We start from the raw sequence: 24,765 nt of genomic DNA, 5'->3' as shown, positions 1-24,765 counted from the left end.
AGTAACAAATCAATGCAAGATGTAGGCCTATATCGATCAATACCTATGAAGTACTCATGATGAAGTAATGCGTTAGGGTTTGGGGAGGCTGAGGGGGGCTGTCTAATATCCAGCAGAGTGTTTGCGGTCTCTTCAAATCATCCCTCTGGCTCACCGCTCTTCTAAGTCCTCCCCTCTGTGTGTGATCGTCTATATTAAGACAAATTACAACGTGCGCTTTAAAAAGGTGCCGGTCTCCCCGCTTTGTAGTTTCGGGCGCACAGTAGTGTGACAGAAACCCAGCAGCATGCTCCTCTTAAAAAAGAACGAAAAGTTTTGTTCTCTCTCGGCCGTAAATACATTTTAATATTGTAAACGGTCTTCATGCTAAACTCGGTGGCCAAATATCAGTTTGCATTCTGATCCATTTGGCACGTAAATATTCAAACTACCGCAGGGAATGTTTCGCTGGCACCGAGATGGACTAGCTGTGAGCGTGTTTGGGCTAAAAGAAAACTCAAATAGCCTTCTCGAAACGGGCATAAATTCAGCACGGGGTATATTCATACTCCTGGACTACATCAGCTGCAATTGTCTTTACCTCCCCTATTTAACGGCCACAAAGCGCTGCACCCCTTTTGAAAGTCTAGCAGTGTTTTCTCCCCCCCTTCCCTTTCCCCCCCCCCCCCTTTCTTTTTTTTCAAGTGAACTTTGTCTTGGTAGTGTTGCCTGGCCCTTCTTTCTGCACGTCCCCTTCTCTCTCTCCTTTCGGTCCGAACACTTATGAAAACTTCATGAAAGGAACCGCTCTGTTTAAGTTAAGCGGAACAAAACTCAGTACTATCGATTAATATCGGCGTAAATATAAAAACGGCGTGCTGCAAACAAATCTTCATAAAAGTAAATAAACCCAGGAGGTCTACAGTTGTGCGGGAAATATGTTCTACATGTTCTATAACATGTTCTATAGATGCTAAATAACCAGGAACAAAATTCGCTGATGTAGTCAACAGCAGAACGCGGTTCTTTATAGGCGTAAATTACAGTCGTGGGTCTCACGAATTTCCAAAAAGAAAAAAAAAGGCTTATCCCCCAACTATGACATTTTACCTTCGACCCCCCCCCCCCCCCCAAATAGTTTGTGTGTGTGCCTGCTCATGCGCTCAGGATCATGTGAATTTGGACTCTCCGGCAAAGAGATGCCCAGTGGCCGTATACTATCTGCTCCATTCACACAGACTGACGCAGTGGGATACAGAGTGGATGACAGGTGCTTAAAACACACATTACTTGTAAAGTTACAGCCTAATAGCAGCCGGCAGCTGCTGTCATGGACGCGCGAGGAGGCGCCTGCATGTGCAGCGCCGACCGCCTTTCCGTTTGTGTTAAAGTGAGCCGAGGTCTCCGAGGTCTTGGGAAGCTACAGTTCCAGGGACAGCGGGTAGATGGCACAATTTTCTTACATTTATGGACAGAGTGCAGGGAAGGCGTTTGCTTTAAGGAGAAGTGAAAGGCAATTTATTTTAATGGCGAAAGACAAAGTGGAGAAATGATCGCAAAATAAAACATTTAAAATAAAGAAAACTGCTACAGAATGGGAAAAAACAGTCTTGCATCTGCTGATTGAGCTTTCATCACCACTTTATAGTCAATGTGTAATATTAATAATAACATTAATAATATTAATAGTAATAATAATATTAATTATTTTTTCCTCTGTCTTCAAAGCCCGTGCGTTAACATATGAGGCAGGTGCCCCAAGCTGCTAAGCCTTTGACTTGTAGGCTACATTGTAAATGAGCTGCGGTGCCTGAAACTATATGGAATAAAGCGCATGCAGTATGGGATAATTTGTCATAGTGATAGTGCCAAGGTACAAATAATGTGCATATGTGCATTTGTGGCTTAACTGCGCAGACATGTACTTGTGTGCTGTCGTGTGAAGTAGACAGCGGAAGAGCAAGGGAATGCAAACCATATCCTTATCTTATTAAACAAATAGCGCCACTAATAGCCCGTGAGCCCTAAATAAGTTCTAAGCTTCTGTGTGTAAAACCCCAACAAACTAACCGAGCATTAAAGACTCTGTATACATGCCACAGCCTCGTAGCATCGTCAGCAGGCTGCAGGATTTTTCTTTAAACTTTTGCTTATAGGCAAAACCAGCTCGCGTGTCAAACAGTTGGCACGTCACGCAGACGTAAATAAAAGTGACGTCGCAGCAAGTTACACCTTGTTGGTTTTTTCCCCTGCATAATGCTAATAAATGGACAGAAGTAGAAATTATGGAGTCCAATAGATCCAATATGTCATGAAAAAAAAATTCTGTCACCTCAAATCAATCCGGTCAGTGTCGAAATCCAACCGGTCAAGACCCACTCGAAAGCTTTACTTTGACATACGTGGGTGAATTCTGCATCCCTCAAAGTGTTCACCCCCTGCTAACACTGTGAATGGTAAAAGTTTTTTTTCTTTTTTTTTGAGTGGCCGGGGTTGCTCTACTTTAAACACTCTGTCCAATTAACTGATGATCGCGTGTAGCGAGATGTCCACCTTTAATTATCAATATGGGCTTAGTTTGGCCCCAGTGTAGGCTATACCTCAGGGACAGCTTGGTTGGACAAACAGGGGAAGCACCACTGTATGGATAAATAGCGCTTTCAGCAAGAAGCCAGTGATAAAAGACCATCAGCGCCACATTATAATCATCATTTTCTTCATTATCAACAGCAACACAACCACACAGGCGCACTCACAGATACACACCAGCAGCAGCGGCAGGGAAAAAAATGCGGTGAAGTTGGCTTTCATACCGATCCTGATAAAGCTTCTGCACAACAAGGCTAATTCTACTTCAGATTTAACTTCCAACTAAGCCAATACTAATAATAATTATAGGGCAAACAGTTTTAGCGTCAGAGTAGAGTGCGTGTAAATAGCTGGCACTGTAAACCTTTACATCCACTTCTCGAGTTTCTCACACACATAACAGCAACGATAACGATGATGTGCATTATGCCGCCTATAGTTCAGGAAGTTCTGGTAGTGTTGATGAAGCCCGGTGAATCGGTTGGAAGTAAAAATAAAAAGCAGAGCATAACAACCTAAACCACTGCCAGCGATAGAGAGCAATTCTATATTCATGAAATCATTCAAAGCGGTTTCCCTTTCAATACGATTTATCTTATTTTGATACTATGCATAATGTACAGGCTCCTATATAAATTCTGCCCATTAATATTTATGCGAGCGTACAAAGGTGAAACTTTATTCCGCAGATAAAGCGGTGGGAAGGCAGGGTTTGGTATTTCCTGCACTATGGTCGCAGTCCCGTGTGAGGGCGGGCTACTGTTATGAAATGTTATTATCTGTTGAGGCACTGCGCCTTATTACAAGTGGTATTCCATTTCTGGGCTTTAACAGACAGCAACCTTGAATCCATCATTTCCCAAACAGTTTGGTAATTTAGAGATCAGGATTTAGGAAGTATAACCTTATAGGGAAATTAAAAAAAAAGAAAAAAAAAGGGGGGGGGGGGGGTTAAGGTACTGAGCGGGCCTGTTGCCGGATTGATTAATTATTTTGTAATTCATTAATCACTTTCAAAGGGCAAAAGGGCAACATCCTGCTACAGCAAATTGACTCCAGTCACCCCCCCCCCCTCCCTTCCCCGTCCACCAGCACCAGCACCACCTTCAACCGACCACACACACCCCCCGCGCACGCGCGCGCGCACGCACACCCATACAAGGACAAGTTCACACATAAAGTTTGGGAAGTTAAAAAAAGAAACCATGAAAAACTGGTGTTTTCAAATTCATAAATTATAATTTAATACCAAGAACAAATTTACAGCAGAATGCTTGTTTACAATAAGCTAACACAAACAAACAAGAATTGTGTTCAACTATAAACTTTCACACACACTCACATATATCACTTGCAATTAATAATAATAATAATAATAATGATAAAAAAAAGTATCTATACGTTATCAATACCCTGCAGTCATATATTTTTATATATTTATATAAAAACGTGGGTCAGTTTAAACTGTTCATAATTACAATCATGTATCATTCTCTGGTCCATATGTGGCTCCGAACAGCCAAAGATCAGTGTTCAATCAGTGATCCCTTTTAATTCAACCACAACATGGTGTTTTTTTTGTGTTTTTTTTGTATGTGTGTGTTGAAGAAAAGCCTCAAAACAAGGACAAAATTGCTAGCTTCCAAACGCACACACACGCGCACGCACGCACACACACGTTCTCGCACACGCGCATGCACACCACGGCACCTGTCAGAGACCAAAAGGAGCCATAACACTAAAGTTAAAATATCAGCTCCTTTTTTTTTTTTTTTTTTTTAGGTTTTTTCTAAATTTTTTTGTCCCCAAACCTGCTCACCCTGTTTAAGTCTGTAGCCTAATAATGAACGTCGTTTCTTTTCTTTTTCTTTTTCTGTTGCTTTAAATACAAGGGCTAGTGTACTGAATGCACAGATTATATCTATACAGTCCAAAAAAAGAGTGAAAGAAAGAGAGAAAAAACATTTACATTTATATATCAAAGGTAAAATAGGTTAGCGACCTGTGGCCATGCATTCACAGTCTAAATATACATGAAAAAGAAAACATTTGTAGTAATATGTATATACATTAAAAACATAACCTTCAGTGCTACTAGCTAAGTCTGCCACTCAATTTTGAAGACGTTGTATTACCGAGAAGGAAAAAAAAATGGCAACCACAGATTTTTCTTAATCACATATACTTTGTATGAAGGAAAAAACTTGTTGAAATGAATTGACCTATATTTACAAGAATACTGCCTCTAATCAGTTTTTTCAAGTGAAATACATGACTGGAGTTTCATATCTAATTGTGTCGTCCCCCCCCCCCAAAAAAAAAAAAAATGTTGTAGGCCTACTTTAACATCGTTTTGATAAGAAATCACACCATGCTTGTCAGGCACTTAATGCTTGAAGTGAATAAAGGGTGACATTTCAGGGACGCTGTAATAATACTGCTATTAAACACTACTCTGGCTAGGCTTCAAACTTTTATGACCCTTGACCTCTCCAACTTTTTTTTTCTTCAAGCAAGCCAACTATGCTTTCAGTACAGTTTTCAGCTTCTGCAAAAGCTCTTAAATGCGCATGTACTGCATTTAGAGCAACCTATTTTACATACCTTTTATAACAGCAGGTCTAGGCAACTTCTAAAAATTTCCTTTTTAAGAAAAAATATTATTATTATTGTATCCAATTGGGGAACTGAAGCCAAATATTCAGAGCTGGATGAAACTGGGAAGATTATTCGCCAAATAATTAAAATCGTGTAAAGCCCTCATGTCTGTCAGCGTCAAACTAATTAATTTAAAAATTTAAGAGAGCTTATGCAGCTTTAGTTAAAAGCAGGAGTGGAAAACAAAAGTGGATCCTGTAACTTCATAGTAATAAAGAGCGAAGTGTTTCCGCTGGGTCATAAAGTTTAACATGAACTCCAAAAAAGAAAAAGAAGAAGAAAAAAAACTCCCTTTTGTCCAGATTGGTCATCCTAACAACATAAGTGCGTTTGCAGCATTAAGCCTAGATCATAAGTCTATTTTCCTATTGCTGTGGTTTTAATTCTTTTTAGAACTTTTTTTTTCTTTTTTTTCATTATTTCACCTTTTTCAAAATAAACCATTGTCTTAGAAAATAACACCACCTGTACTACAGAAATCACATAGGCCGGTTTGGAACCAGAAAGGAGGAACAAAGAAAGTACAAAACACAGCTATACATGGACACAGGACAAGTCATCTGAGAAAAGAAAATTCACGTTTCGTATTTTCCCTTTCTCCAGTTTCTCTTTTAACCCAAATTTTCATTTTTAAATGCACTTAATACTTCAAATTTCCTCACACGGATCAACAGAATCCCCTTTCCCTTTTTTTCCCTCATTTTCTTCTTTCATTAAAAAAAAGGATCGAAGCAGGTTGTTCTGCATGAACACTGGGAGCATGTATCTGCCATTTTGAAAGTTCAATGGATGTCTCAATTTTTTTTTTTTTTTTTTTGAGTAGGGGGGGAATTCACAGTCATTTACGTCAATGTCTTTCTTCATGAAAGCCAGCCCCGTGTAACAGCCGGGTTTTTTTTTTATTCCTTCCACAAAAGCAGCTATAATCATTGTAGTCTCGCAGCCCCCCAACCCTACCTTTTGTTTGTTCGTCGCCTTCTTGGTTTACTGAATTGGCATGTAAGGCCAGTTAAAACTGCTCCCCGAAAGCAACATATCCCTGATGAGAGTTTCAATGGGGGTTTTACCTACCAATCGGACGAAAAATAATTGTTCTATGACCGAGGAAGAGACTGTGCGGAGGGAAGGCAAGCGGAGTAACAACTTCCCAAACCGTGTTGGCTGGTTGGGATACTGGCTCCGGACATATTCCTCCAGGGCGCACTGGGACTTCTCCTGCAAACTTTCCACATGGGCCACATCTGAGAGGCCACAAGCATCTGAGAGGGGGAAAAACAAATAAACATTAATAAAGTGTAACCTAAAGTGTTTCTCTCACTAGGAGCTTTTTCCCACTGTGGTGATACACTACAGCGAAAATTGATAGCCTGTCACATAAAAAATAAAAATAAAAAATCAATTATTTGCAGAATTAAAATCTCAACATTACATGTAAAAGTGTAGCTGAATGGTCTCAAGGCTTGATTTAATAAATATCGATTTAAAAAAAATAATAACAAATTATTATATGACAATAATACAATAACCATAGCATTACGCTAAACAAATAATGTAAGGCACCATTAACCAAAATACGCTTCCACATGCATGCCAGTTTATTTTGTTTAAACTATTTACTTTGATTTTTATTTTCTTATCTGCGTGTGTGTTTAATTTATGAAAAAGGGGATGGGGGGGGGGGGGACTTGCCATCTTACAGGGGCAGATAAAAATGAGAGCCTTGCTTCCCTCGTCATATTAATTCTGTGTTTCTCCTTTCGTCGCTATTATTATCTATATTTTCCCCGATAAAGCCATTTAAAAGTGAACTAAATAATTAAGCATATTCATAGTTAAAGACTGTGTTTCAGATGGGCCTGTGTCTTTCACAGTCAGAGGCAGTGCGAGGTAGAGAGGGGTGGGGGTGAGGGAGGAGAGAGGGAAAGACAGGGAGACCTACTGACCTTTAGTGAGCAGAGATTTAGCTCGAGAGAAAAAAAAAAGGGCCAATAGCCTACGGAGCTGCCGTCATACTATACCATCGGAGACGCAGAATCACTATCTATGCTGCTGCATGTGGGCGGCAGCTGATGATGTGCCAAAAACGCTTGTACGCACATTGGGTAAGTTTGTAAAGTTGATGCATGACAACAACCAAACCGCCAAAGTAGCAAAGGCGTGTCACTCAGGCTACAACACACAGCTCACGTTCAAGCCTCCGGGACTCAGGTATGGAGGAGACAAATTAAGCCATCGTGGATGTATAAAGCCTTGACAGTAAAATTCAATGACATGAACTATGATTTTATTTCAGAAAGGGCTAACTAACCAGCCACCATGAGCTCACTTGAAGATTGCCACAGCTAAATGAAATAAAAAGACTGATGGCTTGCAGGTATGGTATCATTTCAAAGACATGCATTCAGTCGTCGGTGAAACCTTGTAAATCTCTTCCCTACGTGTTTTTTTTTTATTTTTATTTTTTCTTCTTCTCCTTTAACGGTGTAGTTAATGTAACAAAATAGCCGGGAAGTTTGGGTTATGTTTAGGTCATGACCCAGTTCTCGAGCGAGTCCAGAGACGCCCTGAATCTTAGGCGGAGAGAATATTTCTGCAAATAAAAATTAAAGCCGCCCCTCTTGTCACTGCGCAATATTACACAATGCTGTTAGACTCTCTCATTTTTGCAAATATAGGGGTGTCCGTGTTTTTTATGTATTTATTTATTTATTTATGTATTTTTTTATGGTAGCACATGTATGCCACCTAAATGACAAGGAAGCGTTGAAACCTGGGCAGTGCTTTTACTGTGTGCAAATGGGACATTAGGCTTGTCTTTCTTTTTCTATTCCCATCCCCCTCGTAGCCTGACATCATTTATATCTGTCATTTCCTACAAACAAGACGTGGGGTATACACACAATGATAAATGGCCGAAAAGCCCAAGTGTAGAAATTCATCTGCAGGCTATTTGAGTCTCCAAAAGAGTTCTAATATCTCGATTTTATGATGCCTGAAGCAATTATTGCGGAGTTATCAGTTTTATTTAACTCGAGCTTAATTTGCGGTGGGTTTTGTGTGTGTGTGTATGTGTGTGTGTGGGCATACTTTGCTCTGCTTTGTTGTTCATTTAAACCAAGATAGATCTGGTGTGGTCATTCCACCATTTTCATTTTATCCTTGCGCATGTGACTGATAAATCAGTTGATCAATCGAGTGATTTTATAATTGAGTAGCCTAGGGTCTGTCTGAAAGCCCTTGGCCATGAAGGCAGCATAGGTGAACGTTTAAGAACAGCGTTCATCTAATACAAGCAACAGCCTCTGGCCAGTGCTGATATATTTAGGTCAGCGTTGATTTAGCTGATGTCAGTGTGCAGGTTAGTGACATTCACACACACTGAACTTGAGTGAGCAGTCTATTGTCTTACCTGTGGTGAAGAGCACAATTGCCTTTAAGCAGCTATATTCAGCAGAGTCAACGTGCAAAGCTTTGAGCTTTTCCACTTGTTCTTGGAAGATCCTAATGTGGTCCATAAAGGCCACCACTCTGTCCGCAGACATGGGGGAGGCGTGAAGGCCAGCCGCCGCTAGGAGAGGAGCCACATGCAGGGGCATGGAGCACTGCGCGGCGTTGAGCACAAATAACTCACTCCACGTCAACCTCAGCAGAGCCACCTGGTCTGTGATCTGAAGGTCTGGAAAGAAGGGAATATTCCTGGCCCACTCCACGGCACTGAAGAGCATCCTGGCTGCTAGTTCACAAATGTTCTCGATACCCATTATGTTGTTGGGTTGCATGCACTGACTGCCATACCGGGACGTCGGGTAGGGCTCCGCTCTCAACAGAAGAGAGATATATCCGGATAAGTAGGAATGGCAGTGGAGTGGGTCTCCATTTGTCAAGGCGAACTGACCGTGGTGTGGCTGTGTGGGTGGCACCCGTCCCCTTTGCACGGCTGCAGTAAAAAGAGAAACTACAGATATTGAAGCCTGAATTCTACAAATGATCACAGACATTCTGAGCATTAAGGGTGGCTGTTAAACAGTACAGTATTTTAAAGTGCAGAAAACTGAAATCTGAACGCCAAGCTGTAAATGTTTACTAGCCTGTGCAGGATCAAAACACACACACGCACGCACGCGCGCGCACACACACACACGCACACACACATATTATTACCCGAGTTTAAAAAGAGATAAGACACAGTGCCTTGATAATAAAGAGGCTGTAGTGTGAGAAACCGTACACTGAATATACATATATATATATAAATTTAAAAAACAAACAAACGGGGATGCGCTTTAAACACAATTAAGACAAGCCTCGCACATGTCTAGCTTTAAATTGTTGTTATTCAGCAACAGCAACATGAGCTGGCTGTGAAGGAACACAAAGAGGGCAAGGGAGACCTTGCATGTTTAACCCTTAACCTACTTAGCAATTCATCTCGTTTTACCCCATACACGAAGGCCTATTTTAGACTAAAATTCAGATAATTTCTCCGGGTTAGACGGAGCACGATCGTTCTTTTTTTAAACGCACAGTGTCACGCTAATGTCCAGCTTAAGACACAGAGAACAAGGCAAGCGGCAAGATGTGGAGATGTAGCCAGAACACGCTATCTCTTAATTCGCCACTCGCCATAATAGCGCAGAGGGCTATTGTATCATAAATTCAACACAGATGTATCTCTACGGCAGTCACGGTATCACATTATATTCGGCAGCTTCAGTTTGGCCACGGGTGGGCTCGTATTTGTCAAATGCAGAGCTATAACGCACTGGCGCTAGACACTGTAATGCATGGCTAAAAGGAACATCCGGAGAGCCCCGTCTCGACCACAGGCAGAGAGCGGCTCCATTGCGTGCTCCAGCCACACAGCCTTGGAGGGAATAGTCGGGAAAGGAAACATGCTGTGGGAGCGACATGATATGGTTCGATGTCTAAAACCTACAAACGCACAAACACACACATGGATAAGAGAACAAAAAATCCCAATACCTTCCCGTCTCATGCCGACTTTAAGGCATTTTTTGAGGCGGCAGTACTGACACTGATTGCGGTGGTGTTGGTCGATTGGACAATTCCTGTTGGCACGGCATGTGTAAGTGAGGTTCCGTCGTACGCTCCGTTTGAAGAAGCTCTTGCACCCCTCGCAAGTAAACTGGCCATAGTGTTTGCCACTAGATTTATCCCCACAGACCACGCATTCAATGTGCTGTGGCTGTTTCTCCGACTGCTGCGACGTCTGGTTCGTCGGCGTGGACTGTGTGTTGTTCGGGGGTCCTTGGACCGGAGTCTGAGGGGTCGGAGGGGCGACCTGAGAGGCTGTCAAATTCAACTGGCCTGCTTGAGGTGTGGGAAGAGATAGTCCTCCTTGGGTTTGCGAGGAAAGGGTGCCTTGGGTGTCAGCCACATCGTCCTGGGAGCCTCTCCACACTACCATTGCCATATCTATCAGTCAACGTAAAGAAACTTTTTGTCTGCCGTTTTGGTGTCGCGGTGAATAATGTCTCAAGGAAACGCGGTAAACTGTGATTAACAGTCGGACACACAAAATGCCAGATCTAGCCTACGCTGAATCCAGTCTGAATCTCCCGAAAACTGTCGATTTATTGCTGTTGGAGACGTTGCCGAAGCACGTTTTCAAAACTGATGCGATGGCGAGCTGAGTCGCTGCCTTGCGCTTAAAGGCCAAGTCCAGGGGCGCTTACAGTCAGCCATCCAGTACACCCATCAATGGGAAAAGGTGGGTTAAATATTCAAAAATAACCAACCGAGGTAGCATGGGCTAGTCAGTGGATGATGGAGCAGGTTGATAAGACCGTGCTCGCAGCAGCATAAAACAATTAGTGAGCACACTGTAGCAGCTACTATCAAGTTCCAGCACAAGTCTTGGAGAAAATCACCAACTGGGTAAAAAAACAGAAAAGAAAAAAACTGCGTCTTCTTCCTTTTCTCCTTGTGAGGTAGCGCCAGCAAGCGCGCAGCTGAAGCCAATGTTTTGAGAGCTTGGAATATGAAGACAACTCTTCCCCAAAAAAGCGAAAGCACTAAAACAAAAAACATAAAAAAACAAGGATCACAACCTACAAACCTCCTCCGTGCACTGAAAAATAATAGGAAAAAGGAGAAGAGAATCAAAGTGATCAAATATGTTAAAAAGGCGGAGGTTAGGAAGTGATTTGCGATTGGTAGGAGCCGGGCTGGCAGAATGCTTTCTCTCTGATCAGCTCACTGAGCTCTCTATATAGTGAACTTTGACACGACTGCTGCAACTTAGCACACGTTACCATGGAGATCTGCTGCCATATAAGGAAGGAGAGTGTGTTTGACTGGTCAGAGCTCAGGGACCTCCCCCTGAACCCCATTGGCTAGTCGGCACTTGTGCTACTTGGTACCTTGCCAGAGCCAGCATGGAGGTCGAGAGGGCCGCTTGGTCCTAAAAAGAGACGTTTTTCGGAGAGAGTATTCACTGATAAGTCACTCAAATCACCCAGACTATAAGGTATACTCACATGCAGCCTGGTAAAGCTTTAGCAATTTCAAGTGGGGAAAAAAGGAAAATATCAATAATTCAATGCAGTGCATCATGTCGCGCTACAGTATATCCGGTAACCCTATAACAAGCTGAAATATAAAAGAAGATAGGATTTTTTTCTCTTTTCTTTTTTTTCTTATCCCTGAGACACAGATGCACCTTCTTGGCATGACCTGTGTTCATTACAGTCTTGATCCTTTAGGTATGTGGATATAAAGACAGACTCCACTGCTGAATGAATGAAAAAACAACACACAAAAGAAACAAAAAAAAGGCTGTGTGATGGGCTACGTTAATTTAAGACTGGTGATGCTGTTACCTAGACCAAATAACATGTTTATTATTATTGATAATAAATGCATATAAAAAAATCAAAACAAGTGTAGGCTTCGATTTGTCTTTCCATGCACACTGTAAAACCAGACACTGAATAAGGTCGCTCCCCATTTAAAGAAGAAGAGAAGAAAACGCCACCTGGATTTCTTTATTTCTCATTTTAAACAAACCTCTATATTTCTACGAGGCTAATAGTACATATTAGTGCTTTCCAATCGTACCAGGTGCTACACATCACAATCCACATGTCTCGTGAAATTGTCGCTATCGCCTGGTGAAATCATCCCACAGCTCGCCGTTGCCTAACAAAAAAATCCCGCAAGCCACAAATATTAATCATCTGCATGGTCAGGAGGTCCAAAAGCATGATTTCTCCAAAGACAGTTTTGTCTGTATATGTGGTCAGAGCTTGAGACGACTACAGCTTTAAATGCGGAGCACAATTAAAATGTCACTCGAGGTCAAAGGCCATGCCCTTCACTTTAAGGCTAGGGTGAAAGCAGAGTCCCCGTATTGACACACCACACAAAAACGATACCTTAATACTTGTCGGATTTTTGCTCACTAAAATAAATAAAATAAAAACATCTTATTTTAATGACGATAAGAAACAAAGTAAACGATGCTGTGTTTGTAACAAGGGGGAGAATGGCTGTGCCCACATGGTTAATAATAATAATAATAATAATATATTATATTGATATTTGTGTGTATTTGAACGGGGCTGATTTACTTTCACCGTGGCCTGAGGCTATCAAACTTGAACTGCAGGTAAAACTTTACAGAGCCCTCCAGATGAACCTACAGCCCGGTCACTGTGTTAGCCTGTAGAGAGAGCAGCAGCATGCATGCATTGTCCCAGGATCTATTACAGTATATGGGTGCCCCCTAGCGTATGAATTCTTTTTGCTTCAAATAAGATTCAATTTAGAGGAGCCGTCGGACACGGAAACCGATTCAGTCTGCTCTCTCGCATCGACCAAACTAACGAGCACCATTTTAAACTGATGACTGTTTGTTTAAATTCTGTTTTACATGACTTGGACGGCAAACCTTTGAGAGTTGCCAAAGTTGGATTTACTTTTTGCCACTTCAGGCAGTCCCAGCGGTGGTATATAGACCAATTGTGTCTTTATTCTAGAACAAATTAGCCGATTATATTTTGTCTGCATTACTATTTTGTCGGTTTTGTTTACAGATCCCGTGAACATGGAAAGTCTGTAAATAAAATACCCCGCAAGGTACTGGCTTATCGAGGACCCAGTTTTGCTTCAAATGGTAAGTATGCGATTTGTATGCTTTATTATGATAAATCAGCAATGTTGCAATGCTTTATCCTTCTGCTCACAATTAAATCTCATATTAAATAGGCTCATCTCTTCAAATAAAAGACGTGTGCTGCAGACGGAGCATAACGTAGACTACATATATACGATGCTTCTACAATGCGCACTGACTACGGACGACTCCGTCAGTCATCTCTGCCTATTATCGCAGCGTTAATTTATATGACGAATCGCATCAAGCCCAACTAGTTTGCAAACACCCATTCATAAAGTTACCCGATAGTGATAGTGAGGCAGGAGGCTGTATTCTTATAGTAACAAACCTACCAAATGCATATGTTGCTGATTCGTCCGTAGCGGGATGCATCTTCTCTCTTATTCAGAATATATTTAGTCTTCTCTTTTTCGACACAGTGCTCAGACTGAAGCTGGCAAAGCTTCCTCTCCAACAGACGGGATCAGACACAAAAAGCACGCTGTTTATTGGAAAATTGCAATGTCTGATCATGCAAAAACTTTGGAGAGCCAAAACAAACAACTGATTCACGTCATGTGTTGTTAGGCGAGAGACTGGAAATATAAGTTGACGTGTCGTCCGAGCAGAATATCATTTGATTGCCTCTGGAAATGATAAGTAAGCTTTACAGCAGGCAGAGAGAGAGAGAGAGAGAGATCCTGTGCGCCTTTTTCTCTCCTACAGTAATATGGCCAAAACGCGCTCGTACGCGGCTGCTTTGTGTGGGCTATTGAGGCGAGAGGGAGGGGGTGAAGTCAGAACAGACACCTGTCTTTAAGTATGGCGAGCAATCTTTATGAGATTTTGCATATTAGGAAATATATGGAGAAAGCAAGCCAAGACGCAATATCAGCCAAGCTATTATTAAACACGTAAAAATTAATTTAGCATAAATAATTTAATAAATGCTCTAACTTTATCCTACAAAATGCTAATACATGAGTTATTATTATTATTATTATTATTATTATTATTATTATTATTAAGAAATATCAGTAATGACATAAGAGGGTAATTAACCTTTTAGCAGATACTCCTTTAGCATGTATGCATCAGGCAGATAGTAGGAAAGCCTATATATAAATTATGACTGCCCAATGAACCACGCGTAAATATGCACAGAAATTTGCGCACTATTTTCTTAACGCATAAACGTTCCCACAGCAGCACAACTGCTTAACTATTAGACCCCCCACTTCAAAACTCTTGTCCTGCAGTTTTTCTTAATTCGCGGATTTAAAAGTTTCCTGTGTGATTTGTACTGGTTCTCCTTTTCAAGCAGAGGATAAAAGCAGTGTATGCTCAGCAAGCCTGCATGCACATAACAATTGCGCTGCCCAACGGGATCAGTATCGATTAAGAGGAGACAGAGGATGTCGCCTGCACTAAATATTTACTGATCACAGACAAATAGCTAGATCTTTAACGATTTCCCATGCTCTGACAGGGAGAAAGGACTAAATCACTTTATTATTGTTAGTAAAACAAAGCACAGTCTCTGGAACACGGGACTGGAGATGTGCTGATTGGAATGATTGCAGTTAAATTAATCGATAGCGAGATAGACAATTCTTGAGATTTACGGGCGTGCGAAGGAAAAGCTTTCCCTCCAATATCAGGTTAAACTGGGAAGTGCGCTCCGACGTGATTATATTCTGCAAAACGTTATAGACATATACTAAAAACCGAATGTAGTTAAAAAAATTTTTTTTAATTCCTACAAATATGCTTTTAAAACGCACCAAGATCTAAAAAAAGAAAATTGAACTGCTGACGGCCAAAGAGCTCTCTCACACTTGTGCTAAATGTCAAAAATGAAAAAAAAAAAAAAAGAAGAAGTTGACTTTAATCTTCCTCCACCAAGTCCTTCATGCAGATAGAGGGATACTGACCCGGAGGTCTCCAAGTTCCCGGCCTGATTAACCCTTCCAGACCCAAGCAGGAGCAAAGGTTAACCAGGCTAATCAACTTCAAGAGTCTGATTGAATTAGATGACAGTGTGGAATCAAGACAGAAACTAAACTGTGCCACTTAAAAAACACCCCGAAGAGAGATATTGGTCATATTTTTGCCCACTGACGCAATCTAAATCAAAATATCGTAAATGAAGAAAGAATTTCAGATAACTTATAAGCTGATTATTTTCTAGTTAAAAAGGCAGCACGTCAAAAAAAGATTACAAGCATAACACACACATTAGTACAAAAACAAAACAAAGAGCCAAAAAAACTTAACACCTCCAAATTGTTTCTCCTTCATTTGATTATGGTGGATGTGTCCCATATTTCATGGGACTTTCATCTGTTGCACTGAATATCAATCAGTACCTTTTACCTCCGGTAAAGGTTGACTCTTTGGAATGGTAGGTCTTTGTGATATTATGGGTAGGGGAAAAAGAAACAAACCAAATATTCACATTTTTTATTTTTTTTACCAACATTATTACAGGACCAAAGAACAAAAAGGCAGCATAAGAAAAGTAGCATGATGTAGGGATATTTTAAAGTTTACATTTTTATGATAAATAAACAAACTTAACTTAATTATATCATTAATATAGAATTTGTTTTATTTTATTTTATTTTTTGGCTTTTATCCTGACCAGACGTACACTGTAGTTTATTTTGATATGAATATTTTAATGGTTATATTGCTCTAAACAGGGATTTTGTAAGGTTTAAAGACTACTGTGCTTGTTTTTCTGATGTAAATGTAATTTTAATTTAGTCACAAAAAACAGCATTCCACTACCTCCAGTAACAGCGCTTTATTATAAATGTGGTATGTGTGCAAGCAAGTTGACGGCATACGCGTGCAGGCAGTATAAAAGCATTTAGCTATGTGGAGTGTGAGGAAAAAAGGTGTGTTTTAAAGTGTGTTCGTATAAGCAGCCATGCATGTTTCAATTGAAAACCTTACATAGAGTTCATTCAGCGGCGTGGATCACTTTCTCTCTGTCTGCTTGCCCCAAGGGCCACTATCTAAAAAGGCAATAGATCCCAGATAGCTCACTGTGTTCAATTTGCCAATGACAGATTATAGTGCCAGTTTAAACAGATAGGGATCAATTTGTCTCAATGAATTCTTTAGGCTGACTGCCAGCATGCTCTTAATGTATTTGTAAATGCTTTTGGTTTGAATCATTGCTGTTAGGTTTAAAGTGATCAAAACTGTAGAGAGAGAAAGATGAGTGTTGTAAGCGATGTGTTGTTTTGGCTGCTAAAGACTGCATAGATGGAGCATGCATGATGATTACTTCAGGCAGCAGCATTGTAGCAGCAATGACCAGAGGGTCAATGGTTTAACTCCAAGGACTCGCTGGGAAAGTCTGGGTAGGGGAATTGTGTGATAAGTGCTCTCTAACCCCCAGAAACTGCTGCTGAAGTGCCCATCGGCCAAGCAGATTAAATCCCATCTGTCCCAGTGGAGCTGTACGGTGACCATCAGTACAACAGTGCAGTTGTACCAGGCACTTGTGATATGTGTCTCTTTGAGCCCCTCACTTTTCCTTTTGAAAGAGAAGAGTGGGCAGTCCGCTTGCTTCACACTTTTTTTTTCATGCACTCAGAGAGAAAAAGTTTGGGAGAAGAAAGAAGAGAGAAAGTCGTAGCAGCATTCAGTCTCGAGCCAGACGTGGCTCACATGTGGCCCCAAAGGCAGCAGACAGTGTATTGAATTACTGTAACTCAAGGTGTAATGTGGTAGCAGTGGGGGATATGTAAAAACTACACAAACGGATGTAGTGGAGGCTTACTTCAGCTTCAGCTTACCGTTACAGCTATTCAGTGTTAAAGTGTGTTGTTTCTGTTCTTGAAGGTCATTTACAGTCATTTATAGCTATAACAGCAGCTTACGTTCTCAAGTGATAATCAGCCAGTATTTGATTAACCAATTATTTCAAACTGCTTCTGTTTTAAAAGCCTTGTATCTCCAGTTTAGTGATTTTCGTATATGTTCCTTCCTTCCTGAATAACTTTACTGTTTGTAGCATGAGGTCTCGCATTTGTGAGATCTCGGAAATACACAGTTTTTATGTGATGGTCTACCACGTAAAGTTATGAGATAACCAGTTAAGCATTAATGTTTTATATGTTAGTCAAGAAGTTAATTAAATAGTATTGTGTATAATATCAATTTGCAACATTTACCACTAATAAAGTTTTAAGATATGAGCTGTGTTTTGACTGCTTTTCTCTTTATAGCACCTACTGTATCATACATGTTAAGAATGAGGTTTTCCAGTTTTACTGTGATTGTTTGCCTTAAATGTATAAGCTATCAGTGTCTTGCTCTAGTAATTTGGCAGGATGCTTGGTTTTTTGGTGCTTTTAAGGTGCTAACGATGCTCACTGAAATTAAGATAATAAAGTCCTATTCATTTTATATTTGAATGATATTCCTGTGGCATTAATGTAAAAAACAATTACAATATCCTATACGCATCTCTGGTAATTTAATGATTAGGAGTAAGGTACAAATTAAGGAACGTTTTGATTATCCAACTACAGCTTCTGCAGTTTTACCCTAAGTTTCAAAACTGAGAAGCATTTGTCAGTTTTGAGATTTATGTGACTTACAGGGTTTCAACACAGTCGCACATAAGCTGTAGCTGTGCAATATAACTTGGACCACTTTTGAACACAAGAAATGCAGACTGAGAAATCAATCCAGAGTAAATGTTCTGTCATCAAAATGCACGTCATTGTAAAAGCACTGCAGTCACTGATACTGTAACTATGACCAAAACCAGCAGTCCATGAATATCGACAATTTTAACCACATCTCCACAGACACATATTCAGCATTTGTTACCAAAACATGTTCTATAATAGCAAATATTGCAATGCAATTTTTTTAAAGTCACATTTAATCCACATTTGTTCAGTGGTCTATAAGGGAGGGAATAAACGCAAGATGGAACGTGAGTGGGATCTGGAAAGACCTCCACATCCGTAATGACTCGACATAAGAAGAAGAAAATTTCATGACTTTGAGAGTGAAAGCCATTTGAAACCAAAAATCACGCATTGTTTGTCTCAGTTACTTTATCTTCACACGAGGACATACAGGAGTTACTTTTAGCTTTATTTTAGAACGTGAGCCGCAACACTTACTGAGTTGAATATTAGAGTTGTTTTTCTCACAATAAATTGAGAGGGGAGTTGTAAAAATGTTGTGATAATGTGCAGAGGTTGAAAAAAATAATGTCTTATTGTGATCTGAAATATATGTTGAACAGTGTGTATTTGATATACAAAGTTTTTAGATCAGTGTGTAGCAACTATATTTCGCCACTTCTTATTCGCTAATGTATGAAGGTTAGGATTAGCATTTTGTTATTAATGCAAACTCTTGAACATACTACTAGAAGTCACAAAACACTAAATGAATTCAGTATGTAGTACTTCAAGCTGTGCAGTAGCGGGATGATTGCCCAAAGGTAAAAGTGCATCTTCTAAATGTGAACTGTGAAAATAAACGAGCAAACAACTGTAATGTTAAACAAACTGACTGAAAATAACTATAGAAATAAAAACTCTAAATGCCTGAAGATATCACAAATTCTATTCATGTGTTTTTGTTTTGTTTGTAATTGTCATGAGTAATCTGTCCTTTTGTATGTAAAAGTATAAGAACACGGACAGGAGGTGTAACTATTGTTGCTTTCTGGCATGTTTTAGTGTGACAAAATTAAACACCTGATGCTGACAGCATTGTCTTTGACATCCCTCAGTTATATATTTTTTAAACAAGTAAGATAATTTAATTCATTGTATTTTTTTTAATACCAAGATGGCTTTTGGTTATATCATGGTAACTAGGCTACCCTAATTATCAGACCCTCAAATTAAGCGGCACCACAGACAATGGCGTTGCTTCAGCAACATCCCCCCTAAATTATAATGATTTATGAGAGAATCATTTAGATAACTGCCACTGTGAAACCTTGATTATTTTGTATCCTTAGGCTAAGACAGTCCTGTGTTTCATTATTTTGATTGTATTCAAACAGCATAAGTGCATTTTTATACTTTATATATCCACAGATAGCTTATTTAACAATTTTACATTTTGTAATTTGACAAATTATAATCCCGAAAAACAACAACTAACCACTACAGATTCATAGTATTAAGACTTTGGTGCATTTTACAGTCTGAAATGTGACTTGTGTTTAATTCAGCAATATTCAACAGGTACAGGAAATAATTATAGAAATAAAACACAGCTCTGAAACCAAGATGCTGGTGAACCAACACAAAACACTTGTGACTTAATCAGCTTTGGTGAATCACAGTCAGAGATGCATCTGTTTGCGGATCAATCGACAGGCGTAACAGAGCTGTAAACAACAATGGTGGCTGCAGAGCGAGTCTGTGCAGCCATAACGTCTGGCACACAGGAACTGGAAAGCAAGAAAGCAAACAGAGAACAAAAATGAACTTATTAGCTAAGTGTAAATACCAAAAAGACGAGAGCTATTGCGTGATCACCACTGTCTTTATACCAAAAACAAATGTTATAAACTGGTGTAATTTCCATGACAACAGCTGGCACAGGAGTGTGTGTCCTCAGGCAAAACAGTAGAAAAAAAAACGAAAAGCGGTGGCCACACACGTCTTGTCGTGTATGTGTGGGGAAGCCTCATCTGGCTTGCAAAGGAGAAGTATCAGCAGGAAAAAAACAACAACACAAATATGTCTTGAAGCCAACAACAAAAACCTTCAGCTGGTGCCCATTAAATTACTAATTGAGTGAAGAAAGGCTCAGGGCAGTCCTGTACTGGTACTGAGGTGGTAACTTAAGTTCATAGTTAGCAGTAGGAAATCATCACAATATTGAGTCGAACCCTTCTTTCTTTTGAATTTACAATTCTGTCATCTCACAGCTTTAAAAATTCATCTCTGAATCCTACGCATTTCTCATGTCACTACAATATTCCAGCTTCTGTGATTTCAAGAGGAATTTCCAAATTTTACTTGGCTTTACCTCATTAGTAAAGCAGATGAAAAGGCCAGGCAACCAAATATAGTTTACCCATATTGTGTAGTTAATGGCAGTCAGCTTGGTACTGTACAGAGGTGCTTTAGCACTGTGCCTAGCAGCAACAATCCTCCTGGCTGTTTGGCCTTGGATAATATAACAACTTACTTTTGAAATAGATTCTTCAATTGAACAAGCTTTTAGTAGCTTTCAATTAACACAATAACTTCTATTCATTTACTTTTTTTGAACAGGTGTGCACTATGAACTATGCTTTTGTATGCTTATTTTTTTAATTCACTGTTTAAAAGATAAAGCCCTAACAAACAGCGGTACATCTCATAGCTACGTGCTCTTTGGCACACACCGCCTCACATATTTACTTGTTTAGTCTCTACAATACAATCAGGTATATTCTGATGCTTCAGTAATTTCCCGTCTCCCATTCACTCTTTTTTTAGCCATAGTGCCATTAACTATAATGGTGTTGGTAATAATCTTTTACACAGAGGATTTTTAGCTTCTCAGACAGACTGCTCTACAGTGTTAACTAATACTAACTCTTGGCTCCGTTTTTGATCCAGATTTCCCCGCATGAATGAAACAGTAGTAAAGCTTAGCTTGTTAAAAAGAGTGTGACTGATCTTTTCCAGGAAACATACAGTAGGGGGACAAATCTGTACAGTCAGGTTGAATAACTGGCATGGCAATGAGCCCACAATGCAAGGATTAGATCCTTTAAAACGAAAACTCTGAAGCAAAATGACATCATCGTGTATATTGGCTGGAATTCGTTTCTCGTATGAGAGAAAGCTACTTTTGGGGGGGTTTGAATAGAAACAACTATAGGCAATTTACACATCAATAAATTTTGCTTTTCTATTTAAAAAAAACTATTTGGGGAAAAATAAATATGCATTTTCACTGTACATACTGTAAGTCTTTTTCTATATATCCCTCATATGTTATTTACACTCTCTGTGCAGATTCTCAGCCAGGATTAAAACTATGGTGTGATATTTGTCACCTTTATCACATGATACACACAATATAAACACCTCGCCTTACTTCTGAACTTGCTCTGCCCGTATTAAACTGCAGTGATAAAACAGTGGTCTACAAGAAAAATGCCAGTTTATTTAAATACCATATTGTTTGCAGCGCAAGGTGAAAATAATACCATAAACTATAAGGCTGCCCATAATAATATGGGTTCACACAGCCAGGCTGCGAGGGGGGGAAAAAAAGAGAAAAAAAAAAGTAAGGCTTGTTTCATCAAGCTAATTGCCTGTTTGTGAGCAAGAGCAAACTTTTCTACCACCACTCTATTATGGAAGCTCTTTCTTAATCATAAATAGAGCCCTTGTATCCCAGAGGGACTTGCTATTCTAATTTACAATTGAACTAAAGACCAAAGCTATCAATCTTTCACAGACACTTTATTTCTGCCCCCCTTTCTCTCTTGTAATTGTGGTGACATAACCATAAACAACAGAGAAAATGCTGCTGTGACTGATCTGTGGAAACGACAGCATTAACACACGAGTTGCACATAAGCACAGCCACTCACCACATGCATGGTTTTGAGCGCACACACCAAGGTGCAGTCAGCAGTTAGTGCATGCAGTGGATAGCGACGCACACTTTCAGAACCTCCCACTGGCTCGTGGAGATCAAACTGGCCTGGATGGGGAAATTTGGATATGTTAAACAAAGTCTTGATACCACTTTATAACAAGGAAATCTTGATACATTTTTTATTGTAATTAAAGAAATTATTTAATTTGCAACTGCTTATAAAGTTATATTATTGGTAATTTATCATTGCGAGGCTGTGAAAAATCATGCTTTCCAGTATTTACACAATTTATAAAACAATACTATTATTGGTGAGGTCCCTGAGAAGCTATAAAAGTCTAAAGATGCTAATTATACTGTATCATTATAGCCACATTCTTACATTTCTTACAACCCCAAACTGTTAAAGCTGTTTATAAACTCACTGTGTCCAGCAAACATTCTTTTCCCCAGCCTGACAACCCAAACACTGCTCTCATTGTCTTACAGCAGACATTATTAAATGAATTATTAAACAACATTGAGAAAACAATTAGCCACAATTTCTAAACACGTTATATAAGGTTCCTTATCAGAAAGGGACGCCGAGGTGTAACATATCATGTTAAATACATGATTTAAATGTAGTGTGGGCAAGTGTGGGCTGTGGTGAAGGCAACAAAGGAAACTCGATATTATAGCTTTACATCTACAACAAAAGCACAAGAAGTTCTCATGCTGTCATCGTGCTAGTGTAGCGTCTCGGACACATTCCTGCTGACAGTGGCAATGCAGTGTCACCACCGCCGCACCGTGTCCCGTGATGCCTTTAATGATGAGTCTTTTCATTAATGAGTTAATACAAAAACTCTCAATGTCATCAGTAAAGATAAGAGGGAAGAAAGCGCTGCATTGTACACATAATGACAGGCTCCCTGCCTGCCCCTGAGATGTCACGGGTCAGCCATGTTAAGAATGTGTGTGCCCAATCATCCACTGATCTTTATCTGGTGGGCCTGCAGCTAACCATGACATGGGCCCAATCAGGGGTGCTGATGAATGGACAAAGAGACCCTTGAATTGTTGAAGCTGCCACATGACTGCTTCTCTACTAAATCACGATGACATTAGCAATCAATATAGCAATTACTGAACAAGATATTAAACATGTTCTTTAAAGCAATGATCTATACAAACTATACTGTACACTTTAAGAAGTTTTAAAGTTTTGTGTAAATTACAACATTTTTGGCATATGCTTTGGTAATCTGCAAGTTCATATACTGGCACCCGGGTTCAAAATGACAGATTTAAAGGCAGAAAAAAAGCAAAACACCACAAATAACTGATCCAACTTTGGGATTACACCGTTCCTCTTAACACAGTTCTCGGCTAACGACATACAAATTGACAAATTAGTACCTTAGATGGCTTTGGATGTCATAATGAGGTGGAATATAAAAGGCGGAAGAGATAAATTCCAGACATCACTGACATCATAAAACCTGACAAATTGTAATAACAGACTGTGTAATCCACACCACTGCCATTCTCATCTCTTCAAGCTCTCCCTGACACCGTCATAGTCTCAGATTCAAGTCTGCAGCCAGGTTTAGACAAAAAACCTATCCGGTCCAGTGACATTTGTCTCGTACTACATTATCTGAAATCAAACGCTCTATTCCACTCCCACCGTTCCATATAGAACAATCAGTCCGGCCCTAATGTGGGAATGTCTGTAATCCTCACAAAAGGACGCTGACATTTATACCCAGCAGAAATGAATTAGACAGGGCCTGGATTCCTCCAGTGGCTTTGTGCATGCTACACTAGACTGGGTGGATAGATAATGACACTTTATTACAGGGTCATTATGGCAGGTAGCTCTCATTGATGAAAAGGCAGATCTAGTCAACACAGGCAGCTGTGAGACAGGTGACCCGGCATGTTAACAAATATGGCAAATGGGCATTATAGGAATAATGAATTCAAAAGAAGCTCTGGGGACAGATAAACATAATAGCAGGAGTCATCTAAGGATTGCCAGGAAAGATACACATCTTATGACTGGTTTAAAGAAGTATTCTTAACTATTATGGCCTTGCTTTCCCACAGGTTTGGAAGGTGAGAAGGGGATCAACGAACCTTCATAACTCAAGTTTAGGGAAATTATTTACATATATGCTCTGTTTACTACTAGTAATTTTTATCTTATTGTATATTTTTATTCTATTTTATTCTACTGTATATAGTATATTATTTTATTCTATTCTGTACAGCTGTGTACTGTATTTATTCTTATTGTATTCTAATTTTTGCGTCATAACTTTTGCACTGTCCACTTCCTGCTGTGACAAAACAAATTTCCCACGTGTGGGACTAATAAAGGTTATCTTATCTTATCTTATCTTATCTTATCTTATCTTATCTTAAATCCAATACTCTGAGTTCTGAGGAAATCTGTCAAATTCACTGCAAGTCCATTAGATTTTTGCAATTTATTAAAACAGTAAAGTGAAGCAGACAAATTACTATTTTAGACCCCTTATAATTGTCAGCAGAAAAAAAGTAACTCAACTTCAGTTCAGTGTCAGTGCACCTATTTCACTCAAGGATGTGTGATAAGAAAATCACTGATCGCAGTGCAGTCACAACCATCACTCCAGCCCTTGTTGAGTAATTGTCAAAAAATCATTAAAGGTTGTTACTTCACAGAAAGTTATTGTTACAGTTACTGTCATTAGAGATAGTGTAAGAAATAAAATAATAAAAATGCATATTTCCTTATTTTATTGGAAGAAAGACTGGCTGCTCTGCCCCATTTCCAGTCGTTTAAC

At 39.7% G+C, this 24,765-nt stretch overlaps 1 protein-coding gene and 1 long non-coding RNA gene across 3 annotated transcripts; one reads left to right on the top strand and one right to left on the bottom strand.

Annotated features, from left to right (window-relative positions):
- Positions 1–3,787: 3,787 nt before the first annotated feature.
- On the bottom strand, positions 3,788–12,480 carry nr2f2 (nuclear receptor subfamily 2, group F, member 2). Of its 2 annotated transcripts, none has more exons than XM_026176004.2 (3): positions 10,210–12,480; positions 8,636–9,181; positions 3,788–6,485 (listed from the first exon to the last, which is right to left on the bottom strand). In XM_026176004.2, the coding sequence occupies exons 1-3, from the start codon at positions 10,658–10,660 to the stop codon at positions 6,211–6,213; spliced, it is 1,272 nt and encodes a 423-aa protein (XP_026031789.1). In that variant the 5' UTR covers positions 10,661–12,480; the 3' UTR covers positions 3,788–6,210. The 2 variants fall into 2 exon arrangements, with proteins under 2 accessions (XP_026031789.1, XP_026031790.1); XM_026176005.2 differs by having other exon boundaries at positions 8,636–9,163; positions 10,210–11,710.
- Positions 12,481–13,009: 529 nt separating this feature from the next.
- On the top strand, positions 13,010–24,330 carry LOC113026830 (uncharacterized). The gene is made up of 3 exons (XR_013910612.1): positions 13,010–13,196; positions 13,284–13,363; positions 16,758–24,330. It is a non-coding gene; the product is annotated as an uncharacterized LOC113026830 (long non-coding RNA).
- Positions 24,331–24,765: the final 435 nt, after the last annotated feature.

Source organism: Astatotilapia calliptera, chromosome 7 (genome assembly GCF_964374335.1).
Source record: "Astatotilapia calliptera chromosome 7, fAstCal68.1, whole genome shotgun sequence".
NCBI lineage: Eukaryota > Metazoa > Chordata > Actinopteri > Cichliformes > Cichlidae > Astatotilapia > Astatotilapia calliptera.
This window is presented reverse-complemented; position numbering and strand designations above follow the sequence as displayed.